Raw genomic sequence first — 26,078 nt, forward strand, 5'->3', positions numbered from 1 at the left:
TTTCTAGAAAAACTCAACTCTGACTGAAAGTTACAGCTTACATCTGATCAGCTGCTGGACTTCCTCCTCTGAAGTTAATTAAACCACCCATTGACCAGTCACTCTTGAAGGACACACAGCTGGGTTCAGGAGAGTCTGGTCTCTGCTGCTGGATCCTGAAACAAAGACAGAGCTGATAAATGTGCATGTTGGATAAAAACTGATGAAAATATGTTCAATCTTTTAATTAACACACAAACTGACATTTTGTCTGTCTGAAACAACCTTTGGTCCATTTTAAATCGTTTCCTTCCATCAGCAGATTGTCTGAGTTGCAGAGGACGGTCCATGGATCTATCACTCATCATGGACACAGAATCGGGTCCAGGTCCAGGAGATCCTGGTCTGTGCTGCTGCTCTGGTCTTGAACACAACACACACAGAGCAGTGAGTGTGAATAATGATGGAGCAGTGATGTTTGGTGCTGAGCTCTGACATGGAGAAGAGTCCTGGACTCTCCCAGATCCTCATCTCACCTCTGAGCTTCGGTCTGGCTCTCATGGTCCCCACACAAACCGGGTTTAGAGGGACGGACTCCCTCCCGTCTGTCCTCACCCTGATCCATGCTGCTGAATCCACATCAGCTCACACAGACTTTGTCCCTTCACCTGGAGAGGAGACACAAATCATTCAGATGCTGCTTTGCATCATTTCTCCTGTAAAACCATCAGCTGCTGCTTCTCTGTTTGCTGTCAGTGTCAGTTGATGCAGTCAGACAGTGTGAGGCAGAGGAAGCTGCCATCAGCTGCTGCACTTCTACTGTCAGGACACTAGATGGACCCATGAAGCTGCTGAGGCCTCCGCTCGGCAGGAACCACATTGACAGATTTCCAAAGTCAAAGCTCTTTGTCTCTGAGCTTCAATGCTCTGTAGAAACACTGCTGCCTTTCACTGCCTGTTGATCAGACACACGACAAAAGAGCAAAGTAAAGAGGAAAACAGTGAAAATGTTCTGACTTTACCTTTAAATGGAGAAACAAGCTGCATCACGACTGCAACAAAAAGTGGAACTAACCAGGGACCAGGAAGGAAGAAGTCTGTTTGGATTTTCATGCTGTGCAACAGGACAAATAGTACTGAGGTCTGTTACTGCAGTAACAGTAGAAATACCACAGAGTAAAAGTCCCAAAGTACCATCATCCAAATGTACTTGAAGTATCCAAAGTCAAAGTAGTCATTGTGCAGAATGGCCCATTTCACATGAATGGATCTGGTATTAGTGGACTACTCAGTCCATAATCCACAGGAAGGTTCAGCAGTAGAAGAATAAACGTTTTTTTAACCTCAATGCTTTATTGAAAATATACAAAACAAATATGACTTTATAACCTTTTTCCAGAAAAGTGATATTACCTGAGGAAACATTAACATTAACAAGTAATATAATATAATATAATATAATATAATATGTGTATATATGTATATAACTTCACAGCCAGACTCCTTGTCCACAGGTTTATTGACGACGTGAGGAAAGTGTGAAACTGAAACATACAAAAATGCATAATCAACAGATATGAAATGAAATGGCCTCTTTTCTTTTTACTGTTGTAATCCTTAAATTTAATGTATGTATGTACATATTTCACCTTTTATCTGAACTGCATTTATATAACTCGACCATATATACAACCATTACCACAGTAAAATATCCATTAACAACAGCGAGGTAGATAGAGAATAATAGGCTTCTAACAACCAGCTCCATAAAATTTAACACTGTCCCCAAGTAATGACCTGCAACCGTAGTTACAGCTGCAAACAGTCAATATGATGTTACAACAGAAACCAGATGCATGCAAATGTCGCAGTGTAGCTTCAGCTGCACTAAACATGCTACTGTCTGTGTCACACTTGCTCACTTCCCCATTAATGGTCACATGGCAGGAGTCTTTACTGAAACCTAAGATTCTTAAAGGGGCCACAACCAAATTAAAAAAAAAAGCATAAAGATTAGTTTCAAAATAAAAACAAGTAGCACAGTAAATGGTAACAAAACACTCCCCGCCTGATGTGTGTACACATCACTCAAAATCGTATAACTATCCATTTACTTTAGAATCTGGGGGAAGTAGAAGCACTATCTCTGTAACAGGCCTAAGGAAAAGGGTAGAACCTCCTGCTTTGAGGACCTTGACCTCAACCTGGGGCGCACCTTCCCGTCTTGTCTAGGGAAAGTCCGTGTTACCAGTCCAAGAGGCTATTCATTCCGTGGTACCTGGCTGTTCTTGAGAAGAACAACACGGACTGCCATTTTTTGCGTACTTGTAGGGTTGGTAGGAATTGTTTCCTCCATCTGTCCCAGAATGTGTTAGAAAGGTGTTGAACTTGCCGCCACTGGCACTTATATAGGTCTGCAACTTCAAACTCGCCTGCCGGCGTAGCAGCAGAGTTCCCCTTTTGTGTGAGAAAAACTGCAGGGGTGAGTATGAACGACTCATCGGGGTCCGTTGTCACGGGAACAAGGGGCCTGGCATTGATAATGGCTGCTACCTCTGCCATGAAGGTCACAAGCACCTCGTGGGTAAGTTCGTCTTTCAACTGGAGGAACATGGAATCCATAATTCTTGTTGCAAGTCCAATCATTCCTTCCCATGTTCCACCGCAATGGGAAGCATGCGGAGGATTGAAAGTCAAAGTACAGCTTTGGTCTGACAGATACGTCTTCACAGTTTTGATGTCAATGTTTGAAGGTATCTTTAAGTCCTTACATGCACCAACAAAGTTTGTGCCACGGTCTGAACGAATGTGTTTGACAGGCCCCCGCACAGCAAGAAAACGTCTAAGAGCATTGATGAAGCAGGATGTGTCGAGGGATTCTATAACTTCAATATGAACAGCTCTTATGCTCATACATGTAAAAATTACAGCCCACCTCTTGTTGTGAAAAAAACCTCCTCTCGTCCGACGTGAAGAGACACTCCAAGGGCCAAGTTTGGCTTTCCCCACCACAAACCCAATCTGATTATTTCCTGCAGCATCTGTGATTTTTAGGTACGTCACTGCAGCGATGGCTTTGGTTGACGCATCCGAAAAGACAGACAACTCTCTTCTGACAGCTGCCGATGGTGAAGTCTCAGTATAGGCCCTGGGGATGGAAAGACTGGACAGCTCCGACAAGGAAACTCTCCATGAAGTCCAAGCTTCCTCCATTCCTTTTGGAAGTGGAGAGTCCCAGTCACCATTCACAGAGGTAAGTTCTCTCAGAATAGCCCTGCCCTGGATAGTGACTGGCGCTACAAACCCCAGAGGATCATAAAGGATAGTGGATAAAACACTTCGCCGGGTTTTACCTCATCACAGACACTGAAGAGGAAACAGTCAGAATGGAGGTCTGATAGTTGCCCACTGGCTCTGTGTGACACTTTTATTAACTGCCAGATTGCCTTGTGTAATCTTGCCTTAAAGCCGTGGTTTCACTGTGCTGCCATTGATATATGTACAGTATATAACTTGACAGAGGGGTAAACTCTTCTATATTCAATGATATCCATTTCCAGCCCTATATTATTGGGTGTTGATCCACCTTTTAAGAAGCCAGATTGTGTTTCTGCAATAAGGTTTGAAATCCCTGTTTGAAGGCGAGTGGTGAAAATATAAATAAGCAGTTTATAGTCTGAGTTTCTAAGAGTGATGGTCGTCTGCTTCTTATTAATCTGGGTCTTTATTGGGTTTTGGAATTAATATGATAATTCCTTGTCTCATTGTCGGGAGTAAACAAGATTCAAATATTTGTGAAAAAAATTAAAATTTCAAATTTAAAAAGGTTTGACAGTCTCCTTTAGAGAATTTAGAGCCATGAAGACATTTCTGAGGTTCTATGTCCTTAATTAGCAAAGATTTAATGTTGATTTTCTCCTGTCGTCTTTTTTCAAGACACAAAAACAGGTTGAATTTTTCTCACCTCCTTCAATCCATCTGGCCCTTGATCTGAGAAATGCTCCTTGTGCTTTATAAATCTATATTTCATCCATCTTGGGCTGAAGGCTCATTATTTCCTGTTTATCATCTTCATTAGGATCAGGTTTATTACAAAGTCACTTTAATTCTTTGGCTCTAATTCCCGTCTTTCTAAATCTTTTTCATTTCTCTGCTGAACAAAACAGAGAATTGGCATATTTTGGACTTTAGGAACTCCCATTTCTTGGCAGGTGTTGTTCCATCTTTAGACTTTCTAATGTCAGTAATGAATCATTTCATCTTATGACACTGTTCATTGTTTTTCAGCAGACTAGAGCTAAATTTCCAATATTTGTATGAATAAGTTTTATTTTGGGGTTTGACGTGTAAAGAGATAAAACTGTGATCGCTTAGTGGAGCAGTAGAAATATCTGAGCTGATTTCATAACATAACAGGTTTCTTGCAATGACCCAATGGTCTATTCTGGATTTGGAGTTGTGACTAGAGCTGAACCAGGACTCTTTAAAAACCCCTGGGTTAAAATGTCTCCATGCATCAACTCAATTTTGCTCATTGCCAAAGTTAGTGAACGTGGTGTTTGGGTGACTTCTAGAGTCTTTAGAGGGGAATTTATCATCAAAATCATCCTGGACTAAATGAAGATCTCCTCCAGTTCTCACACTGTTAGTTGAATGGAACCATTTAAGACAGTCCACATGTGTGTTCATTTGATCCAGTACGTTCCTGTTCTCTCTGTTGACATTATAACCAGATATGTTGATTCAAATAAATGTCACATTATTGAGGGTCAACGTTACCATCAACCACTTTATCATCTGCAACATGTGACACCACGTGACCTTGGAAATCTTTAAGTAAGATGGCGCCCCCTGCTGACTCCAAAGTGCCATGACTGAAACAGACTTTGTCTCCCATTGAGTCCAAAATAAAGTGTCTTCTACCTTGGAGCGGGTTTCTAGTTATAATAATAATAATAATAATATGAGCATTTTTCCTTTGCAAAATAAAACAAAGGCTTTTCTTTTGGTTCTTTCTCTGAGGCCCCTTGTATCGACTGAAATAAGAGACAGATCATCTTTTAACATAAACATCAAACAAAAGGAACAAAAAACAGCAAAACACAATTTTCTTAGCTGTTATAGAAACAGTGGTGAGAGACTTAACAGACAGGTCAGGTTTTCTCCCTTTGGTACCAAAACCTAGAACATAAAGTCTTCACACAGGAACTCACTTGACCTTAGGAACCAATCTTCTTGGCACGACTCTTGGACCATTAATGAAGGCACAGGGCCTCTAAACATGGTCCCGAGACCCTCTGCTCCCACTGTTCGGTCCAAGTCCTTCCCTTTGCTGAGGACTAACCTGTCCAACCCCCCACATGAATCCCAGCATCACTGAAGCTCCAGACCAGCTGCAAATCAAAGTCCACGTAGGAACCACACAGCTCCGGAACCCGCCTGAGACTCGACGCATTTTGACGTTTCTTCCGTGTGAAAGTCGTGGACTGACGCCCGGCAGTAAACTCCAGTGGTGCTCAGCAAACACAAGCTTCTAATAGCGGATTCGGCGACGTCGTTTCGTCTCATTTAAGCAGATTTAAGCCACAAACCGGACTAAAGCCGCGGCGGATCCCACTGACTCCACAGGAACTCGCTTTCTTTCTTCTTCGTGAGCTTTAACTGCGGTAGCGACCGGCACAGTGGGAGCATCACCGCCCCCTGCTGCTCTGGAGGAGAACCGGGCTCTGACCGGCCCCCTCTGTTTGCCTGTTGGCCAAACTTTGTTCTATTAAAAACCATTTCAGCCAAAACAAGAGAACAATGCTGACAATGCTAACAATGCTAACCTCTGCGGGACTTTGTACCCGGGAAATGAAGGTTCAGTCCAGAATAAACACAACTGACCATGATACAGTTCACACACACACACACACACATTCATTCATTCAAATATTGGAGACTTTCTATTCAGTCTGATAATGACACGGATGTTATTTCACTGCTGCAAACGGCTTTTCTGTCTGAACTGAGAAATAATCCGTGTGTTTACTGCCCTCCTGTGGTCACACTGGGTCACTACATTACACTGATGTGTCTGTGACAGGATTCAGTGATGATCAGGATCAATCATCAGTATTGATGAGTGATGGAGACGGCTGAGGATCAGTCATAGTTTGAATAATATTCCAAGTCCATGTCAGTGTGTGTCAGTATTAATGTGTGTATTAATATGGAGAGAGCTGCAGTTCCGCACTGTGACCACTGGAGGGCGCTGATCACTCACATCTGTTGTTCTTCTGTTTCTGCTCCATCTGACTTTATTCACATCTACTCTCATGTTCCTCATCACATTATTGATGTCCAGGTGTCCTGAGCACCAAGTTACAGCCTCATTTCACCACGAGAACAGAGTCACGTCTTCTAGTCCAAATATCACAGCTGCTGCTTCCGCTTCTGAAATAACAGTTTCTATTAACTGAGGACGTAGGTGAACTGAGCTCAGCAGTGAAACCAGTACAAGCTTCTACAAACGTCGAGCTGTTTTTACTGTTTAGAGCAGAAACAGAACTGTTCTGGTTCCAGCTGCACACGTCAAGATTTTCTGTCTTTCATCACATGAAACTCAGGATTTTGGGGTTTTGGACTTTGAAGACCTCAAGCTAAAGCATCAGCAGGTGAAGTACAGAGACCACAACAACAGAAGCAACGTGTATAATTTTAAAAAGGGGATAAAGTGAAAAGATCCAGAACTAAACTGATGTTTATGTTAAAGACGCTGTTTCAAATCCCACATTGGTTTTGTTTGTCCCTCCAATGACTTTGGTGTCAACAGCAGAAACACAAGATAAAAAATATTTCAAACAGGTAAAAGTGAACAATGTTTATCCTGCAATTAATGTAGCAGACACATTTATAGGACTGAAATATAAAGGAGTTTATTTATTTATTCAGAATTATTCTATTAGTTATTACAGTTGATAATTTGATGAATCTGAAAATGTCTGAGTGAACTTTGACAGACTGGACTTTCTGTTCAACAGTCAAAGTTTCTGTGACAGGAGGAGACTGTCTGCTACTCTGGACACAGAGACACTGAGGAACCAGGCCAGGCTTTAAACCCAGGATACAGAGACTCAGTGAATGTGGTGTTGAAGGTGTAGATGTGGATCAGTGTGTCAGAGGAGACTGTGTAGAAGGACAGAGTGCCAGCAGGCCAGTCCAGGTACACTGCTACTCTACCAGAGGAGGAGGAGGAGGAGACAGCTGTTAGTTGGTTATTGTGCAAGACAGAGTAACCACCATCTGAGCATCTCAGACACCAGGACTGAGCATTATATCCAAACTCACAGTCGTCACTGTTTCCTTTCCTTTTGATTCCTCTGTAACTCACTGATATATGCACATTTCCTTCCCACTCCACCTCCCAGTAACAGCGACCAGTCAGACCATTACTACACAGCAGCTGAGGCCAATAGTCAAATCTGTCTGGATGATCAGGATACGACTGATCCTCCTGCACATTCGTCACCTTCCTGTTGTTGTCAGACAGTTGTAGTTTTCCGTTCACTGTGTTTGTGTCGATTGTGAGTTCACAGGAATCTGATGGAGAGAACAAGACACAGTAACAGCTGCAGTTACTCATCTGTCACCTGGTTGAGTGTGAGCTGCTGTGTTGTCATGAACCTCATTAAAAACACACTTACACTTCTTCAGACCTGGTCTCAACCATTGGACTCCACCAGGCTCCAATCTGAAAGGACGAGGCGGGTCAGGTCAGCACAAACCAGTGTTTCCTACGTGTTATTGTTCATACAAGACTCAAGACGATGAAGCCAAAGGACAGAGAAAATGTTTTCAGCTCTTCGTATAAGACCTCTCTGTACCTGATACCTGATAGTGTCCAGTCTTGGTGTTCCCCAAGGCTCCATCCTTGGCCCCTTGTTTTCTGTTTACATGCTGCCACTAGGACATTTGATCCATAAACACAATATTCTTTATCACAGTTAGCAGCAGACCTCTCCATACCTGAGAGTGTCCAGTCTCCAGTGTGGATCCTTCAGTCCAGCAGACAGGAGCTTCAGTCCGGACTCTCCTGGATGGTTGTAGCTCAGGTCCAGCTCTCTCAGATGGGAGGGGTTGGCGCTCAGAGCTGAGGCCAGAGAAGCACAGCCTTCATCTGTGACCAGACAGCCTGACAGCCTGGGAAACACAAAACAACACACATGGAAGATCCTTGGATGATGCTGCTGTGTCCAGTCACATACAAGATGAAACTGTCAGCAGTGACTCAGTACTCTGGTTGAGGAACCCTCTCTGAATACTGTCTGTTCTCAGAGTTTAGAAAGTTCTGCTAAAGTTTAGTAAAAGGTCATGAGACAAATTGTATCAGCAGACACAGTCTCACACAGATTACAGCTGTTTATCCACTGATGTCAATCAGCTTTTAATTGGGCATCAGTTAAACAGGTTGATGAATCCTGACCTGAGAGTCTGCAGCTTACAGTGTGGACTCCTGAGTCCATCAGAGGCCAGCTTCACTCCTGAGTCCTGCAAGTCGTTGTTACTCAGGTCCAGCTCTCTCAGAGTGGAGGACTGGGAGCTGAGAACTGAGGCCAGAGCTTCACAGCTTCTCTCTGACAGGTTACAGCCGCTCAGCCTATAGAGGAAATAACAGAGAAAAGGCAAATCTGGACTTAGTTCTTTTTCTCTCAGGTTGAGTCCATCTCAGGGTCTTTTTGTAACAATGAATGAATCCGACTGTCTACACACTCACAGGACTTTCTTGGAGAGTCTGACCACTGGCAGCAGCCTCAGAAGAGCCTCCTCTGAAGCAGAGTATTTCTTCAGGTCAAACACATCCAGGTCTTGTTCCGATGACAGTAAGATGAAGACCAGAGCTGACAACTGAGCAGGAGACAGTTTTTCTTTGGAGCGTTTCCCTGAACTCAGGAACTGTTGGATCTCCTCCACTAGAGAACGATCCTTCAGTTCATTTAGACAGTGGACAGGTTGATGCTTCTCTCTGGAGACAGATTCTCACTGAACTTGGTTTTGATGTACTGGACTGTTTCCTGACTGGTCTGAGAGCCACTTCCTGTCTGTACCAGCAGGCCGTGTAGGAGAGTCTGATTGGTCTGGAGTGAAAGGCCCAGGAGGAAGCGCAAGGAACACGGTCCATGGTGTCCATTTTGGACTGTGTAAGCCTTGTCCACAGCACTCTGGTAGAAGAGTTTGTCTGCAGATTGGTCTCTTCTGGTCTCAGATTCTGGGAGGTTGTTTGTTCCTCTGACAGCAGATTGACTCCAGAGTGATGAAGGTCAGATGGACAGGAAGAGAGCAGCCCAGAAACTCCTGAACGCTCAGATGGACGAAGCAGAACACCTGGTCCTGGTACAGTCCTCTTCCTCTTTAAAGATCTTTGTGAACACTCCTGAGTACACTGAGGCTGCCTCTGAGGATCGATGCCACACTCTGTCAGGTCGGATTCATAGAAGATCACGTGCCTTTCTGCAACTGCTCAAAAGCCAGTTTTCCAGAGACTCAACATCTTCCTGTTCTCTGGACTCCAGTGGGAATCTGTCCAGCTCACTCCCTCATACTTGATATTCTTCACTTTGGTCTGAACCACCAGGAAGTGGATGTACATCTCAGTCAGGGTGTTGGGCAGCCGCCCGGTGTTCTGGGTCAACCTGCGGTCCGACAGGAACCGCTACGAGACACACCTGTACATCCTGAACCTGGCCGTGGCCGACCTGTGCGTCGTGGCCACCTTGCCGGTGTGGGTGACCTCGCTGCTGCAGGGAGGTCGCTGGCCGTTTGGCGAGGCCGTCTGTAAACTCACCCACCTGGTCTTCAGCATCAACCTGTTCAGCAGCATCTTCTTCCTCACCTGCATGAGCGTCGACCGCTACCTGTCCGTCACGCTGTTCGCCAACGCTCCCGACAGTCACAGGAAGAAGATGATGAGACGACTAATCTGTGTCCTGGTTTGGCTGCTGGCACTGGTGGCCTCCATCCCCGACACCTACTTCCTGCAAGCGGTGAAGTCGATGCACCACGACGGCGCCGTCTGTCGGCCGGTGTACCCGTCCAACAACCCGAGGGACTGGATGGTCGGGATCCAGCTGAGCTTCATCATACTTGGCTTCGCCATCCCCTTCCCCGTCATCACTGTCTTCTATCTGCTGCTGGCGGCGGCGATCCCTCCCACCTCAGACCAGGAGCGGCGCGTCAGCCGGAGGATCATCCTAACCTACATCGTGGTCTTCCTGGTGTGCTGGCTGCCGTTCCACGCCGTCCTCCTGCTGGACACGTTCTCGCTGCTCAACGTCCTGCCCTTCACCTGCTGGCTGGAGAACTTCCTGGACGTGGCACTGCACCTGACGCAGTGCTTCTCACTGGTCCACTGCTGCATCAACCCCGTCCTGTACAACTTCCTCAACAGGAACTACCGCTATGACCTCATGAAGGCCTTCATCTTCAAGTACTCCACCAAGACAGGGCTCGCCAGGCTCATCGACGCATCAGAGACCGAGTACTCAGCCGTGACAATGGAGAACAGCGCCCCGATGTGAAGAGTCAGGACTCACGGACACGTTAACGCTTCTTCTTCCTGCTCCTGGCAGCGACAGTCCCCCAACATCAGGACGAACTCTTGGACCAGCAGGTTCATCAAAGCTTCGCTGCCTCAGAGACCAAGTACTCTGTGAGTGAGAGCAACAGAGTCCTGATCCAAACTCTGGACTTGTAAATGCTTCTAAAGACCAGGGAACCCTTCTGCTTCTGAAGACTTCAGTCTCATAAAAACCTGGGGAACAATTGTACAGGATTCTAGCGTCCTCTTCCTAAGACTGACTCTCAAACATGTCAACACTTTAAAAGATATTTCAACTCGTCCTGATCTTTAATGTTTATATCTCATAAGTAAACGTGACCTGCAGATGAACCACAGTGAGGTTTGTCCTCAACTGAGCACTTGGTCAAACAAACGTCTGAAAGTCTGATTCTGTCCCAGTGACGTATTAATGTCCCTGAACATCAGCAGCTGCAGGAAACGGATTTTATTTGTGTCTGATTATTAAAAAAAAAACAGTTTTTAATCTTAAATCCACCATGTTTGAACCTTCAGACTGTCACGTTTTATATTCTGTGAATATATTTATCTGTTTCTATCTGTGCAGTGACGTCTGTCAAACTTATTAGATGAATTTCTGAATTTATCTTTACTTTCAATTTTGAGTAAAATGAGTCTCACGAGTCAAAAATCAAACTTCAGGCTCTTTTAAAATGTAAAAACTGTAAACACTGGTTTCTATTTGTTGCTGTTTTCAGGTAAAGACTAAACCTGATCCTGGAAAATCTTTGAGGACTTTTGGAAAAACACTTGTAATACTTTCTTCTATCTGAGTACTAACCACGTTTATTGTTTCTGTGTCCAAACTTCACTTTGTACAGAGCTGGAAATGATGAATAAACAGGTTTCTGTGTTGGAAATGTGGTTTGTGTCTTTGTGGTGAAGAGAATGAAGTAAAGTCGGCACCGTCAGACGAGCACTAAAGTCCAGTTTGTTTCTGTAATGCGAGGACAAAGAAGATAAAGAAAGTGCTACAGGTCTGTGGACAAATTTCACTTCAGCTTTTGTTTGGTCTGAAACCACAGAGACTGAAGAACCAGTCCAGCAGGATCAGAGAAGACCATTGTGTCAGGATGGAAAATGTGAAAGTGTCCACTGACTCACTCCGTCCTGACTCAGAGCTCTGGAAACTTTCATTCCTGGAGCAACACGGGACTCTTCCAGCAGAAACTGATGAAAAACAAGTTGTTTCTCCAGAAGTAAAACAACTGATCTCTGGTCTGTCTCCTCCAGTCTAGGTGCTTTGGATGAGTGTTTACCTGCACCAGGTCACACCTGTTGTGTCCTTTAGTGTGTGATCATCGTCTGCAGGTGTGGCAGCTTCAATCACAGAGCTTGTGAAGTCACAGGGAGGCGCCGCTCGGACTCAAAACTCACACCAACCCGTCAGAGGACAGGTGAGTTTACCTGTGCAGGGACAGGAGTGTGAATAGTAACAAGTACATGATCAAATATTCCCAGTTTGTAATTTTCCTTTCAAAGTAAACACAGAATTTAAAAGTCATGAAGAGACTGAAAACAAAAACATAAGGACATAAGGAGATTCAGACCAAACTCAGTGTAAAAATCAATAAGTTTTGAAGCTGTTCAGAGACGCCCACAGTACAATTCAAAGGCCTTAAACTGGAAATCCCTCAAAGACCCAGAAACATCTTTGTTGTGGTCTTGGTGAAGATTTTATGAGCAGTTGGAAAAAGAAGAGAAATATTTCAGAAACTGAAACAGTTTAAAGAGAAAAGTTTAGAGAGTAAATCCAGTGGATTTTAAATGAGGTTTGGTGCAGCGGTTTGTGTGCGTGACAATGAAAAGACAATAACAGACTGACCAATAGGAACCAGTTGATCTGAGCACGCTCAGTAGCCAGAATCTGCCCCCCGGGCTCAGTGTGAATGGAGGTGAAATGTTTAATGAACCAGGTCCAGGAGGATTACAGCACAGAGAACCCCGTTTCCATGACAACCAGACCAGCTCAGGGCGCCTGAAAGCATGCTGGGAAAATAACAGAGGACAGAAAGTCTGAATGAAACAGGTAACCGTGGCAACAGGACGGATTCTCACTCAAGGACCTCCAAAACTCTTCAGGGTCCTGAGGAAATACTCCGTTTGAACCCCAGGGTCTTCTTCAAGGACATCAATGATCCCCGGATGAGTTTCAAGGACTTTTTGAATGCAATGCCCCCCCAAGCATCTTCAAGGATCTGGAATATTTTTCAAGGAATACTGGAAACCACGCAATGACCTGGGAATCTCTCCAAGGACCCTTGGGCCATCATCAAGGACTTCTGAAAACCCTGGTGGGCCTATTGATGCTCTTTAATGACCCCTGAAAAACAGGAAACAAAGGCAAGACTGAAAAAATGCTGTTTTTAAACTTTAGATAGTCCAGGTCTCACAAAACTCCATCTAGAAAAGTCTGTTCTGTTTCTGTATCGATGTGAGGGACACACTGAGTCTCTCTGCAGCCTGGGGCCCCGTCTGGCCCCTGCTCTGGCCCCGTGTTATTGTATTTCTATGTTTGTGAGGACCGATCAGGTCTCAGATCAAGTCTTTAAAGTGTCTTTCAGCTCCGGCTCAGGAATGTGTGAAGTGAATGAGGGTCCTCACAAGTGCAAACACGTGTCGGCGCTCAAAGGATTCATTCATTCACACTCGCTGCTTTGATGCTGCTCACTCACTCATGTCAAAGTCAAATCCGAAAATCACATCGGACCTGACACAACTTCTTCTTTCTTCCTTCAGGGGTCGTCACAGCGAATCATCTGCCTCCATTCAACCCTAATCAGACCGGACACAACATATAACAACATTTCAGGACTCCCCTAACAAATCCTTTAGGGACCTAGAAACCTCTTCAAGGACCATGGCAGCTCTGCAAGGATCCTGACAATATTGTTAAGGACAGGAACTTTTAGAAGGACCTGTCCAGGACCTGAGGACCTGGGTACTTATTAAAAGATCTTTAAAACATTCAAGGACATCTGAAAATCCCTTAAGGATCCTTGAATTTTTTGGAAGATCTGTAAAACATATTTTGTTATATTTTATTTTTCTATTTTGTCCTAATTTACAATCATGATTCTGTGTAACTTTCTTTCTAAGCTGATTTTGTTGTAACGATCAGTGTTATTGGAGCTGATGGACACGTCCTCAGAGATCTCATGTCGTCTGTCTCTTCCTGAGCTCAGAGAGTCTCAGCAGCCTCTGAATGAACGTTCCTTGTGTAAACATTCCCATCATTCCTCTGCCCTCTGGTGGGCGATCTTCACAGGCTCTAACATCACAGAGGGAGGGGCTGCCGGATTGTCAATGGGACATGAGGTCAGACAGATTGAAACATCACCCAGGAAAGAAGTGAACACTGATAAAAGAATCAGACGTAAGGACATCTTTAAAGCCTCACCTGGAAAGACATGGACCAATCAGAACAGTGATGACAAACGGGAGTGGGCTGGCCATTGGGGAAAACTTCTAACACAGAAGTTCACTCTGGACTGGGCTGACGACAAGCCAACCAGGACATCCAGTTCCCATTTCCCTCCTTTCATGCCGGAGCTGAATGTGCTAAAGAGAACAAGTTCAGTTGGTGGAACTGGGTTCATCACTTCTTCACTGAGACCAAAGGAATCTGCAGGTTTGAGACTTCCAGGTTGTCTTCATCTTGACGGTCTGGCTGAGGTCGCCTTCCTCTGGACTTCACACCCTGTGGTCCTGGCTGATGCACAGAGTCCAACCTCAGTGGATGTGCTGCTGACAAACTCATCAGCGGGGACACTGCTTCCCTCCGCTCGCCTTGGAAACCACCACGACCTGCGGCGGCAAATCAGATCCCTCCTGAGTGTGTCGACATGTGACAAGAGTGTCAGAGGGTTCACAGACACAGGAAGGATCAGTCCTTCAGGAAGGGTTGTCAAGATAAGGCTTAAGTCCAGTTACCATCATCTCCCACATCCGACCTCCCGGAGCCTCCACCTCATGTGCCACAATCCCAGTCTTCTGCTGGATCACTGCTACCGTCTGGAGGATCGTTTGGGACACCAGCGGAGGGGCAGTTGGCTGCGAGGCCCACCAGGAAGATGAAGATGTAGAGGATGGACAGGATGTGGAGGAAGGCGCCGTGGCTGACGGTGCCCGAACACAGCAGCGTCTCCACGTGGGACAGGTTGTCGTGGTCGGTGCTGGTCAGGTTCAGCTCCTCCCACAGCTCCATGAGCTCGCTGATGTCGTTGGCGCTCAGACTCATGACGACACGGTCGACTTCACACCTGGAAAACAGGAAGAGACGATTCTTTAAATATTTATGCTGCTATTTATTTTTGTAAGTATTTGTCTTTTTAATTGACACTAAAATAAACATCAACATTTACTAGTTTTCTGATCAATTTAATTATTGATCACCTCTTTCCCATAGTTTTAAAGTTTTAAATACATTTTCTCCACAATAATCATTTTTCTTTTCTTTCACAGAAACAAACACAAACATCTGAATCTGCATTGAAACATCAACCTGAAGCTGGACAGGTGAGACAGGCTCCGATCAGGAGTATTGATTATTGATATTTAGTCAGTGCTGGAAGCAGTACTCAGTTACTTTACTGCAGTAACAGCAGAAATACTATGGAGTAAAAATCCTCTTTCTGGTAAAAGTCCTGCATTCCAAACGTTACCTTATATACTTCCAATTTGAAGTACTTTATATACCGCTGGGTAGCTGACGTTAACTACCTTATATACTTCTAATTTGAAGTACTTTATATACTGCTGGGTAGCTGACGTTAACTACCTTATATACTTCTAATTTGAAGTACTTTATATACCGCTGGGTAGATGACGTTAACTACCTTATATACTTCTAATTTGAAGTACTTTATATACTGCTGGGTAGCTGACGTTAACTACCTTATATACTTCTAAGTTGAAGTACTTTATATACTGCTGGGTAGCTGACGTTAACTACCTTATATACTTCTAATTTGAAGTACTTTATATACCGCTGGGTGGCTGACGTTAACTACCTTATATACTTCTAATTTGAAGTACTTTATATACCGCTGGGTGGCTGACGTTAACTACCTTATATACTTCTAATTTGAAGTACTTTATATACTGCTGGGTGGCTGACGTTAACTACCTTATATACTTCTAATTTGAAGTACTTTATGTACCGCTGGGTAGCTGACGTTAACTACCTTATGTACTTCTAATTTGAAGTACTTTATATACTGCTGGGTAGCTGAGGTTAACTACCTTATGTACTTCTAATTTGAAGTACTTTATATACTGCTGGGTAGCTGACGTTAACTACCTTATATACTTCTAATTTGAAGTACTTTATATACCGCTGGGTGGCTGACGTTAACTACCTTATATACTTCTAATTTGAAGTACTTTATATACCGCTGGGTGGCTGACGTTAACTACCTTATATACTTCTAATTTGAAGTACTTTATATACTGCTGGGTGGCTGACGTTAACTACCTTATATACTTCTAATTTGAAGTACTTTATGTACCGCTGGGTAGCTAACGTTAACTACCTTATATACTTCTAATTTGAAGTACTTTATATACCGCTGGGTGGCTGACGTTAACTACCTTATATACTTCTAATTTGAAGTACTTTATATACCGCTGGGTGGCTGACGTTAACTACCTTATATACTTCTAATTTGAAGTACTTTATATACCGCTGGGTGGCTGACGTTAACTACCTTATATACCTCAGGATTGGACTGAAGTATTAGTACTTGAATCAGTGTAGCTGGCCTGAGTCATCAGCTCATCTCTGTGTGTGGTCGGGTTAATGGAGGGTCGTGGTGTCGGAGGACAGATGGACAGATGGACAGATGGACAGATGGACAGGAGACAGGTGTGTGCAGCAGCTACAACACTCTTCTTGTTTCCACAACCCAGACGTCATTAATAAACTCTGACATGAAACAGGCTGAGGCAACAATGACGTCTGTGTGTGATGGGAGCCGATCAATAACCCCTGTGTGATCAATACTGACAGAGCTCAGTGTTCAGGTCACTATGACAACGTAAATCTGATGGAGACATAAAACTGTGACAGCTTTACAGCTCGAGTCAGACTCGTCCAGTCGGCAGAGAACAGTTTATTATTAATAACATCAAGTCTGTAGCAAAAAAAACATTTTGATTATTGGCTTCATCAAAATCCTTTTTCATTTCTTTACTTTACTTCTTTATTTGTTGATCTTGGAGATTTAAAGCGAAAATCTGATCCTGGACTTTCAGAGTTAAAATGTTTGTTCTGAGGATTAAAACCAGAGAAGAAGAAACCTGAGCCCTCCGACACACAGCTGCAGGAGAAGAAGAAACAAAAGTTTTACAGCTTCTTCAAAATAAAAACTCCACAGGACGCTTTAGACTGAAAGGTCACGACCTTCAGAATAAAAGTTTACCACTGAGCTGAAACAAAGAGACAATTAGATGTTGAGCAGAAACAGGTTCAACTCATTTTTATCATTTTATGCAAAAATATTAGTTTGAATCAAAACATTTAAACGATTTTTAAAATAATACTTTAAAATCTGAATGCAAGTGCAGAACTATAGATATCATTAAAGTGAACGAGCGCACGCTTCTCAGAAACCTTCAATATTATGATCAGCATCTTAAACACCAGGTGATGACTTTTAAATATAATGGGATTCAAATAATGAATTAGATGAATTAGCCTTCACTCAGACACACGTGTCTTTGTTGATACTTTAATTATTTTCCTGAATAAAAATAAAACTACTCACTCATCATGAAATCTGGCGTCAGCTTAAACCTGAGAAACGCACCAGCCTGTTGTTACCACATTATTATGTGGTTGAAGACTATGGTTCCTGACAGAACCCTCTGCATGTACCTGGACTTGGGACCGGCACATGAATCTATGGTTGTTGTTTATTTCATTTAGACTATGGTTGTTGTTGTTTATTTCATTTAGACTATGGTTGTTGTTTATTTTATGTAGACTATGGTTGTTGTTTATTATATTTAGACTATGGTTGTTGTTTATTATATATAGACTATGGTTGTTGTTGTTTATTATATATAGACTATGGTTGTTGTTGTTTATTCTATATAGACTATGGTTGTTGTTTATTATATATAGACTATGGTTGTTTTTTATTATATATAGACTATGGTTGTTGTTTATTATATATAGACTATGGTTGTTGTTTATTATATATAGACTATGGTTGTTGTTGTTTATTATATATAGACTATGGTTGTTGTTTATTATATATAGACTATGGTTGTTGTTTATTATATATAGACTATGGTTGTTGTTGAAGTTTTTGCCTGCAGGTTTTCAGCTTTATGTTAATGCGCTGGCTCTGTCTCATACATACACACAGTAGAACCAGAGCTCCCATTCAATGTTAAAACCAGTTTGTCAGATAAGTCCTCTGTTGATCCCAGGCACCAGCTGAGAGAGTCAGACACCGAGGCTCCTGAACGCACCATCACATCACCATAAACCAGCATAGTGTCATAAATCCCACCATCAACAGCAGCCTCACATGCCAGAAGGACTCAGAATTTCCCCGAAAAATCCAGCGGTTTGTGGATGTTTTCTTGGTGACCGCATAGAGACGTTATTACGCAAACATGACGCAAACATTAGGACCCAACGGAACAGACACGGTTCATCCTTCACTTCGGCTTCAACGTTACACGCAACCGCTGGACAACATTTCTTAAACTTTTTAACAAGTTTCTTGGTTATAACGCAGTGGCCACGGTCCATTTGAAGAACCCTAAATCAACGCATAAACCCTGAGGTTCACTAAGATCAAGAGACGTTTGGTGTCACAGCTGGACGACGAATACACCAGAGGACTTCTCTGGTCCCTGAAAACGCCTGGGAGGTTTCCTGCATGAGCATCTACAGGAGCCTGTGCGTCAAATCTCCAAAAAACACACAGTTTTAAAGGGAGTCTGGGCCAAAGTCTGAGCTGCGACAGAGCGAAACTGACCGGATCTACCTGCACAAAAGATTTTATTTCAATAGTTCAAGTCTCAAGTACTTACAGGTTAAACAGGTTCTGCTCTACAGGTTAAATCCGGGTCCAGAGGTGGATAAAAGTCCAGTTGGTGCAGCAGACGGTCTGAGGCGGTCTGACGGAGTCCCCCTTCACGTTGCACTTTAATAAAGTGGAGAGGAGCCGCCCACAGAGGGGCTGCCCCGCTCGGCCCCCGCGCTGCAGTGATTTATTGCGGTTTCAGCTGCGGGACAATGCAGCTGCGCGACATGCGCAAAACGGCGGCTTCTCTTTTGAACCGCAACAAAAGATGCGTGAAGGCAAGTGATGCGTGGACAGAAAATAGTTTGTTCTTTATTCAGCAGGTTTAAGGAAGGGCTGATGTGCAAAAGCCTTTAGAGTCCAACCGGGGCCCCAAAACCCAAAATCCTCTGGCCCCAGCTCATCTCCTGTCCCCCCCCCCCCCTTTCAGTTTTATTTCATTGTCATAAATCCCGACCGAGGGCCCTCAGTGCGCATGCGCGGCGTTGCCCGGTTGCTACGCTCCACTGCACAGAAACAGTGAAGAAGAAAAGACCAGAGAGACCAGTGAGACCAGAGAGTCTGAGCAAAAACTATATTAAACCTGAGCTTTCCTCTTCGTGTTTTCAGGATCCTCAGGTTCGGCAGGTGCAGCAGGTGTCTGATCCACTCCATCATGACGTCATACAGGTAAACTGATTTCTCCTGTGATTAAACAACCTTTCCTCCTCAGGTTACCTTTCACCCAGGTATCCGCCATCAGGCCTGGCTCTGATCAGATTCCTCATCTTGTTCAAACTGAAAATCACGTTTTTGTTTCTAAATATTTTCAGTGTAAGTTTTTCCAAAAACTGAAATGATGTGTTGGCGTTTCCATGGCAACCGAGACCCAGAATGTCATCTGTCAGCCGTGGAGTTTAAATAAAGTTCTGACTGTTTGTAGAGAGGAAGAGTTTTCTCCTCATTTCCCACGTGTGACAGAAAAACTCAAACAGGAAAACGTTTTCACCTGGTGGTGTCACTTCCTGTCAGGTGTGTCAGTCCAAGTGAAAAGTGACTTTTTGAGGGTTGAAAGGTTCAGTTTTAACCATGTTCCCAAAGGATCCTGATCGTGGTCCACGCAGACCACCTTGATGTTAAACTGTCCAGGTCTAAGTCTCTGTTTTCTCCTCAGCTCCTCTCACAGGAAGTGGGCGGCGGCTCACAGCGCCCTCCAGAAAGCCCTCCAGGATGAGGTTCCTGCAGAGCATCCTGTTCCTCATGGTGACCGGCTGCAGGTTTTCCAGGACCAAGCTATCCTCTACCTGAAGTACCTGCAGATCTTCCGGAGTCTGGAGGAGGTCTACGAACAGCTGGTCCAACCCCAGAAGAGGAGAGCGGTCCGGATGGTCCTGGATGGGCTGACGGGTCGACTCCTGGAGCTCAAGGCTCAGATGGTGGAGCTGGACCAGTCTGAGTTCCACTACTTTGATGACCTGCTGCTGGACCTGAAGATGACCCCGGTGAGCTTCCTTGAGTATCACAGTGATCCAGGGGCAAACAGCAGCTGGTCACTGTTCTGCTGTTTTAATGAGACACTTTGACTGACAAACTTTTCTGTCCTGGTTTGTCTCGTCAGAAGGACCTGGAAATCCCCATCCCTCGATATTTCCTGAGAGACAAGATGCAGCTGCAGAGAAACAGACAGATGATTGACAGCGCCCTGCTGAAGCAACGAGCCAATCAGACGGTCAGAAACATCAGACCTGATGATACAAACAATAATTTGACCTGTTTGTGTTTTGTCACCACAAAATCCATCTGTCATTGTGTCAGACCTCACACTGCAGCGCCCCCTCCTGGTCAAACACATTGTTTTGTTTTCAGGTGATTACGTAGATTTATTTTATTTTATTTTATTTAGTGCTGACATTAGTTTTGTTTGCTGTTTGATTTCAAAACTAATATTTTGTTATTTATTTTTTAGGTCAGTGTTTTTAAAACGATTTCAAGGATGAATGGGATGATTTTGTTGAATTTTTACATAACTGTGACTTAATCGTCTGTTTAGTGATCGTCAGTCTTGTGCCGACCTCCTGCACGCAGGTGAAACGAAGTTTAGTTTAGATAAACCGTTTTTGTGGTCTGGTCCAGGTCTCCTCAGTCCAGGTGATGAGTCTAGAGGAGGCAATTCAGCTGCTGCAAATGTCTGAGCGTGCCCGTCAGGGACGGATCAGAGCTCAGTTCATGAAGGAGCTTATCCAGTCAAAGCGAGGTATCAGGAGACACACCTGGAGACCCTCGGGCCTGAACCCAGACCAGGCTGCGATCCAGATCCAGAAGGTATCGGTTTTAACGGTTTTACGCTTTGACACATGTTGTCCCGTTTACTGTGAATCAGCTGAAATCTGAGTTTAATCAACATGTTTAGTGGAGCAGGAAACACGTCACCTGAGTGTGTCTGAGGTTTCAGGTGTGGCGAGGGTTTGTTCAGAGGAGAAACACCAGCAGACAACGAACTGAGGAGATGATGTTTCTGGGAATGGTAACGTTCATTTGTTGTTTCATATTAATGTTTGTCACATTTTTATAAAATATCTATAATATCTATATTTTTTATTCTGAGCTGTGTGTGTTTTTGTTGAGGTTCTTCTTGGACCTCCCATGGTTCTAGTGGTTCCTTCACAGGTTTCTCTTGTCCCCCTTTGTCCTCAGCATTCTCCTGGTTCTTCTTTTTCCTCAGATCCCAGTGGAAACCTCTGCTCCCAGTCCAGTGCAGCTTCAGGGCCAGTGGGTCTCATCTAGCCAGAGACTGATCCAGGATCAGAATGAAGAGGAGTACCAGAGAGTCCAGCTCAGTGTGAAGCAGTCCGTTCTTGATGTAGAGGGAACCGACATAAAGGAGGCTCTGCAGGACCAGATCCGACAGTGGTTCATTGAATGCAGGTCAGACTGGAACTTCAAATACTGATGTGGGTTTGGGTGTAGACCTGGTCTGATGTGGGTTTGGTTGGTCTGCAGAGATGCGACAGGCCGATTCCCAGAGTTCCCAGATGAGGAGGACGGAGGATCAGCTTCTTTATTTTCACAGAAAACACCTGAACAGGTAGGTGATGACATCACAGAGGGATTGGCGCCTGTTTTCTTCTTCTGTGGTGTTGTACTGACTGATGCGTGGTCAGGTGTCAGCGGAGCTGGCAGCGTGGCAACAAGAGAAAGACAAGAAGAAGAAGAGGGAAGGGAAGGAAAAGAAGAAGAAGGAGAAGACAGGAAGAAGTAAAAAGAAGAAGAAGAAGCAGCCACAGGTGAGATCAATATCTACAAATACTGATACACTGACATTAATATTAGTTTCTATGAAGTTTTAGCAACAGGAAGTTCTCAGCTTTTATGTTTTAATATTGATTCAATGTTGTTTGATCCTGTTATTAAGGGATTTTCTTCTGACCCTGTTTCTTTTGTAGGAAGATGAAAGTTTGGATCCTTCCAGCTGTTTCCTCCCAGATGTTGTTGAAGGGCACAGACACTACACAGGTCAGTGTGATCGTCACTATTGACGAGGGTCAATAACGATCAATGCCTGTTCTTTCTTTTCTTTCCTCCACGTTGATTCATCCATCAGTCCTTTTCCATCCGGGGATTATTTTGTTTTCTATTATATGAAGCAGCTTCTTGGTTTGTTTGATTAAGTCGTGATGAGAAGGAAGTTTCTGTGAATGAAACAACAACAAAACAACAATAAAGAGATTTCCCCCGACATGTTTCCCACCTGCAGCTGGACCCACTTCTGTTTGTGCTTCTGTCTCGGATCAGGGATCAGCTGCAAACTGGTTTTAATCTGAAGTTTCCTGTCGAGAAGAAACGCATCACGTGCACAGTGGTCCTCCTCTTCCTCCTCCTCTTCCTCTTTCTCCTGAGGAGCAGCAGCAGCTTCTTTCCCAGAGAGAGGAGGAAGAGGAGGAGGAAGAGGAGGAGGAAGTGTGAGTGTGAACAAACAGAATCTGAGGCGGGTTTCATTCAGAGTTCAGGTTTTAAAATATCAAACACAAAAACAATCAAAAAATATGAGGGTGAATAAATCTAGATAAACATTTTTACACAATATTAGCATATGAAAATAAAGTTTAAATAAAGTTTTGTTTATAAAAAAACTCAATAAAATGAAGCAGAGTCTGGTCAGAGTTCAGCTCAGGTCGTCTGTTATTTACTTTTATTGTCCAGCTGCTCTCTGAGTTTACCAGCCCACAGGAAGTGCACATTTTCCAGACAGGAAGTGGCTGCAGAAACTCATTCAGATGCACCTGTGCCTCACTTCCTGTCCCGTCCTGAGAAAATAAAGGTTCTCACACACCTGACACTTCCTGTTTCTGTGTGTTTGCGTGTCCAGATGTGTGGCGTTGCCGTGGTGACCACCAGCTGATTGTTGACGTTTCGCTGCTCAGAGAAAAGAAGAGACAGGAAGTGGAGCAGGAAGTCCGACTGCAGGTGAGTTTATGTTGTTAACTGCAAAAATAAGAATAAAGTTATTTACCAAACACGTTCATTGATTTTTAGTTTGACATATTTCTAAATGTTTTCCAGGTTTGTGGATGTTTGTGAAAAACCTTGTGACGTTTATGTTGATCCTCAGGTGCATTTGTTTTTTTTGTCTGCAGGTAGATGAGCTTATGAGGGCGGAGCTAAAGAACCTCAAACTGGTCGTGGACAAAACAAAGACGAAGGCCAAGAAAGGAAACAAAAAAGTGAGCATTTGTTTCTGTATGTTGAACACACCAGACGGGTGGAGACTTTATTAAAATGTTTAAACAGTTGTTTTACTTGTAGAAGAAGAAGAAAACCAAGAAGAAGAAAGACCTGACAGCCAACAGGTGAGTTTACCTGCATGGAGGATGATGATGTCAGTTGTATCCTGAGCTGTGATTGGTTCTCCGTGTCTCAGGTCTCTCCAGTCTCTCTGCGACGAGCTCATCATGAACGGGTTCCTCATCCAACCACAGAACGTCCGACTCTCCGAGTACATTGGTAACAACCCTTCATCACCATCACCATCACCATCATCATCATCATCATCAGTGTAATACCAACCAACCTGCCTGTGTCTCCAGGTGAGTTCAGTTACCTGGCTTCAACCCTGCGACAGGCCAACATCGAACCGACACCGTCTCTGTCTGATGTCAGACAGCTTGTCGCTCTGTACACCGTGTTGCCACTGGGTCAGTCCACAACTAATACGTTATCGATAACTCATCAATACATCACAAATAAGCCCGTTACTGCATTCATGTCTACATCCAGGCCATTGATCCCTCTTTGTGTTTCTTTTCCATGGAGCTCTAAGTTTTGGAACTCCTCTTCCCATGATGCTTTGGAGGACAGGAAACAATTGCATTTTGAATCAACAGACTCAATATGTGATGTGATGTTTAAAGAGATCTGTGATGTCACAGATCACACTGAGACTGACAGTGGTCCTTGGTTTTCTCTCCAGGATCCCAGGCGCTCCTGAAGAAGCTCCCAGTGGCAAAGTCTGTGCTGCTAGCTGGTCCGTCTGGAGTCGGTAAGAAGATGCTGGTTCAGGCCATCTGCTGTGAGACCGGAGCTTACCTATTCCACCTAAGCCCCACCCAACTGAGCCACCGCTACCCTGGCAGAGGAGGTGCCACCTACCTGCTGCACCTGGTCTTCAAGGTGAGTCCACACCTGGGCGACAACCTGCTGCACATGGTGCTCATTTCATCTGGAAATCCTGGAACTACACAAGTCAGACTCCTTTTAAAGTAACTACACAGCCTAGTGTTGAGCCTGATATTAGCCCTGAAAGGATCCTTGAAGATCTGGAATAATCATCTGCTCTGATTGGTCTGTCCTCTCAGGTGGCAGGTGAGCTGCAGCCGTCTGTGATCTGGATCGAAGACGCGGAGAAAACGTTCTGCAAGAAAAAGCCAAAGGCCAACAGACAGGTGAGAGGTCACTGTGATGTCATCTGAAGTTTCATTGGTCACCTCAGCCTTAGAGCCTTTTATTGTTTCACTCAAGCACTGGAGAACCTGGAAATGTGAAATTTATGCAAAGACTATTTTAGATTAATTCACAGATATTTACATTATGATACTTGATTTATTGTGAAATGTTAGTTAGCTGTCCTTTTCCTGTAAAATGCTTTAGATGATCTGAAAAGCCTGGAGATCCTGGAATTCATTTAAAAATGTGTCTTTTGGAGAAAGTACGACATCAACATGAAACTAAACTGAGAAAACTGTTTTTCACTTTTCAATCGGTCTGAACTCAGTCTGTGCTGCCCTCTGCTGGCAGCTCGGTGTCATTACAGCTCAAACTGAGTTACAGAAAGTTACAGTGACTGATCAGCAGCAGATTAAAGGTTCAGTACAAGCACATTTACTGGTGATCCTGAGCTGAACCTGTTCTAAACTAAAACTGGACTCCTCCTGGTCTACAGATAGTCCTGTCTAACCAGTCCATTCTGTGGTTCCTATTCCAGTTTGATCCTCGGAGGTTGATGAAGGACCTGCTGAAATCTCTGAAGACTCTGAAACCAGAAGATCGGGTCCTGGTGATTGGGACAAGTCGACGACCATTTGATGCTGAAATAAAACCATTCTGTAAAGTCTACAAGAAGGTTATCCTGATCCCCAAACCGGACTACGGTTCCAGACTGGGTACCAGTTCTTCTAGTCTGCAGAGAAAAACACCAGATGCTAATGTGTTATCATCAGTGTGTTAACATGTTTACAAATTACTTTATAACAGCTTCATGCTAACGCTAACATTTCCCATCAGCCCTGTGGAAGGAACTGCTGCGTGCTCAGGGGGCAGAACTGGGTCCAAGTTTGGACCTCAGCTCATTGGCTAAGATCACAGACGGCTTCACTCCAGGTCACATCCTCTCAGCGGTCCAGTCGGTGCTCCGCCCCCAGAGGCTGAAGAAGCTCCGCCTCCAACCTCTGACTGCCGCTGAGTTTGTCCCATCACTGTCCAGGATGGATCCAGTGTACCGGGAGGAGGAGGAGGCCTTCAAGGTCAGAGGTCACATGACAATGATGACACAGATTGAGGCGCAGATGTTCAGTTGGAGGTGCAGATGTGTAAACAGCTGCAGTAAAACAATTTGTGCTCTTGTCCTCAGGTCTGGTTCAGTAAGACGCCACTTGGCAGGAGGAAGACACGAGCTTCCAAAACCAACAAAGAAGAGAAAGGAGGAGGAAAAGCAGGAAGGAAGAAGAAGAAAGACAAGATGATGACAAAGAAGAAAAAGAAGAAATAAATTTTAGTCAAATTATTTATCTGTGGACTGAAGATGAAACATCTGTATAACAGTTTGATCATGTGTGAACTCCAGAAGAGAAAGAACCAGGAAATCGTGGCTGTAGTGTTTTTATTGAGATACTGAGGTCACGTGGTTTTATCCTTATGCTGCTGTAATGTTCAGTGTCCGTCTGCCTGGAGAATAATGTGCAATAAAAACA

General features: G+C 44.1%; 5 protein-coding genes across 12 annotated transcripts in view; 2 read left to right on the forward strand and 3 right to left on the reverse strand.

Moving 5' to 3' along the window:
- The window catches only part of LOC113143758 (protein NLRC3-like), a 52,890-nt gene extending 51,817 nt beyond the window's left edge, over positions 1-1,073 (reverse strand). For 7 of the 8 annotated variants that reach the window (XR_003297090.2, XM_026329463.1, XM_026329455.2 and 4 more), the window contains exons 1-4: positions 1,002-1,073; positions 516-647; positions 244-402; positions 42-155 (exon numbers count right to left, since the gene is read on the reverse strand). Coding sequence is in view for 7 of the 8 variants with exons in the window: in XM_026329463.1 (XP_026185248.1) it covers positions 42-155; positions 244-402; positions 516-604 (362 nt within the window). In the remaining variant the exon portion in view is untranslated. The remainder of the gene's footprint in view (positions 1-41; positions 156-243; positions 403-515; positions 648-1,001) is intronic. The other variant, XM_026329456.2, reaches the window with a different exon arrangement.
- Positions 1,074-1,574: 501 nt separating this feature from the next.
- On the reverse strand, positions 1,575-5,778 carry LOC113143760 (uncharacterized). The gene is made up of 2 exons (XM_026329465.1): positions 5,193-5,778; positions 1,575-4,916 (listed from the first exon to the last, which is right to left on the reverse strand). Exon 2 carries the CDS (start codon positions 3,190-3,192, stop codon positions 2,224-2,226), a length of 969 nt encoding a protein of 322 aa, XP_026185250.1. The 5' UTR covers positions 3,193-4,916; positions 5,193-5,778; the 3' UTR covers positions 1,575-2,223.
- Positions 5,779-6,903: 1,125 nt separating this feature from the next.
- Positions 6,904-9,148, reverse strand: LOC113143765 (NACHT, LRR and PYD domains-containing protein 12-like). Its single transcript, XM_026329471.2, has 6 exons — positions 9,027-9,148; positions 8,735-8,983; positions 8,444-8,617; positions 7,987-8,160; positions 7,665-7,711; positions 6,904-7,560 (listed from the first exon to the last, which is right to left on the reverse strand). The coding sequence occupies exons 1-6, from the start codon at positions 9,146-9,148 to the stop codon at positions 7,034-7,036; spliced, it is 1,293 nt and encodes a 430-aa protein (XP_026185256.1). The 3' UTR covers positions 6,904-7,033.
- Positions 9,149-9,282: 134 nt separating this feature from the next.
- LOC113143761 (atypical chemokine receptor 3-like) lies at positions 9,283-11,232 on the forward strand. Its single transcript, XM_026329466.1, has 2 exons — positions 9,283-9,434; positions 9,593-11,232. Exons 1-2 carry the CDS (start codon positions 9,283-9,285, stop codon positions 10,533-10,535), a joined length of 1,095 nt encoding a protein of 364 aa, XP_026185251.1. The 3' UTR covers positions 10,536-11,232.
- A 7,879-nt stretch (positions 11,233-19,111) lies between these two features.
- On the forward strand, positions 19,112-25,985 carry LOC113143762 (dynein regulatory complex protein 11-like). Its single transcript, XM_026329467.1, has 20 exons — positions 19,112-19,155; positions 19,246-19,305; positions 19,790-20,117; positions 20,234-20,344; positions 20,749-20,937; positions 21,068-21,139; positions 21,338-21,540; positions 21,616-21,700; positions 21,777-21,899; positions 22,059-22,128; positions 22,982-23,079; positions 23,250-23,336; positions 23,419-23,462; positions 23,534-23,616; positions 23,700-23,807; positions 24,083-24,282; positions 24,468-24,554; positions 25,094-25,271; positions 25,393-25,631; positions 25,739-25,985. The coding sequence occupies exons 1-20, from the start codon at positions 19,112-19,114 to the stop codon at positions 25,874-25,876; spliced, it is 2,547 nt and encodes an 848-aa protein (XP_026185252.1). The 3' UTR covers positions 25,877-25,985.
- The last annotated feature ends 93 nt before the right edge of the window (positions 25,986-26,078 follow it).

The sequence above is a fragment of the Mastacembelus armatus genome, unplaced genomic scaffold, assembly GCF_900324485.2.
Source record: "Mastacembelus armatus unplaced genomic scaffold, fMasArm1.2, whole genome shotgun sequence".
In the NCBI taxonomy this organism is placed as follows: Eukaryota; Metazoa; Chordata; class Actinopteri; order Synbranchiformes; family Mastacembelidae; genus Mastacembelus; species Mastacembelus armatus.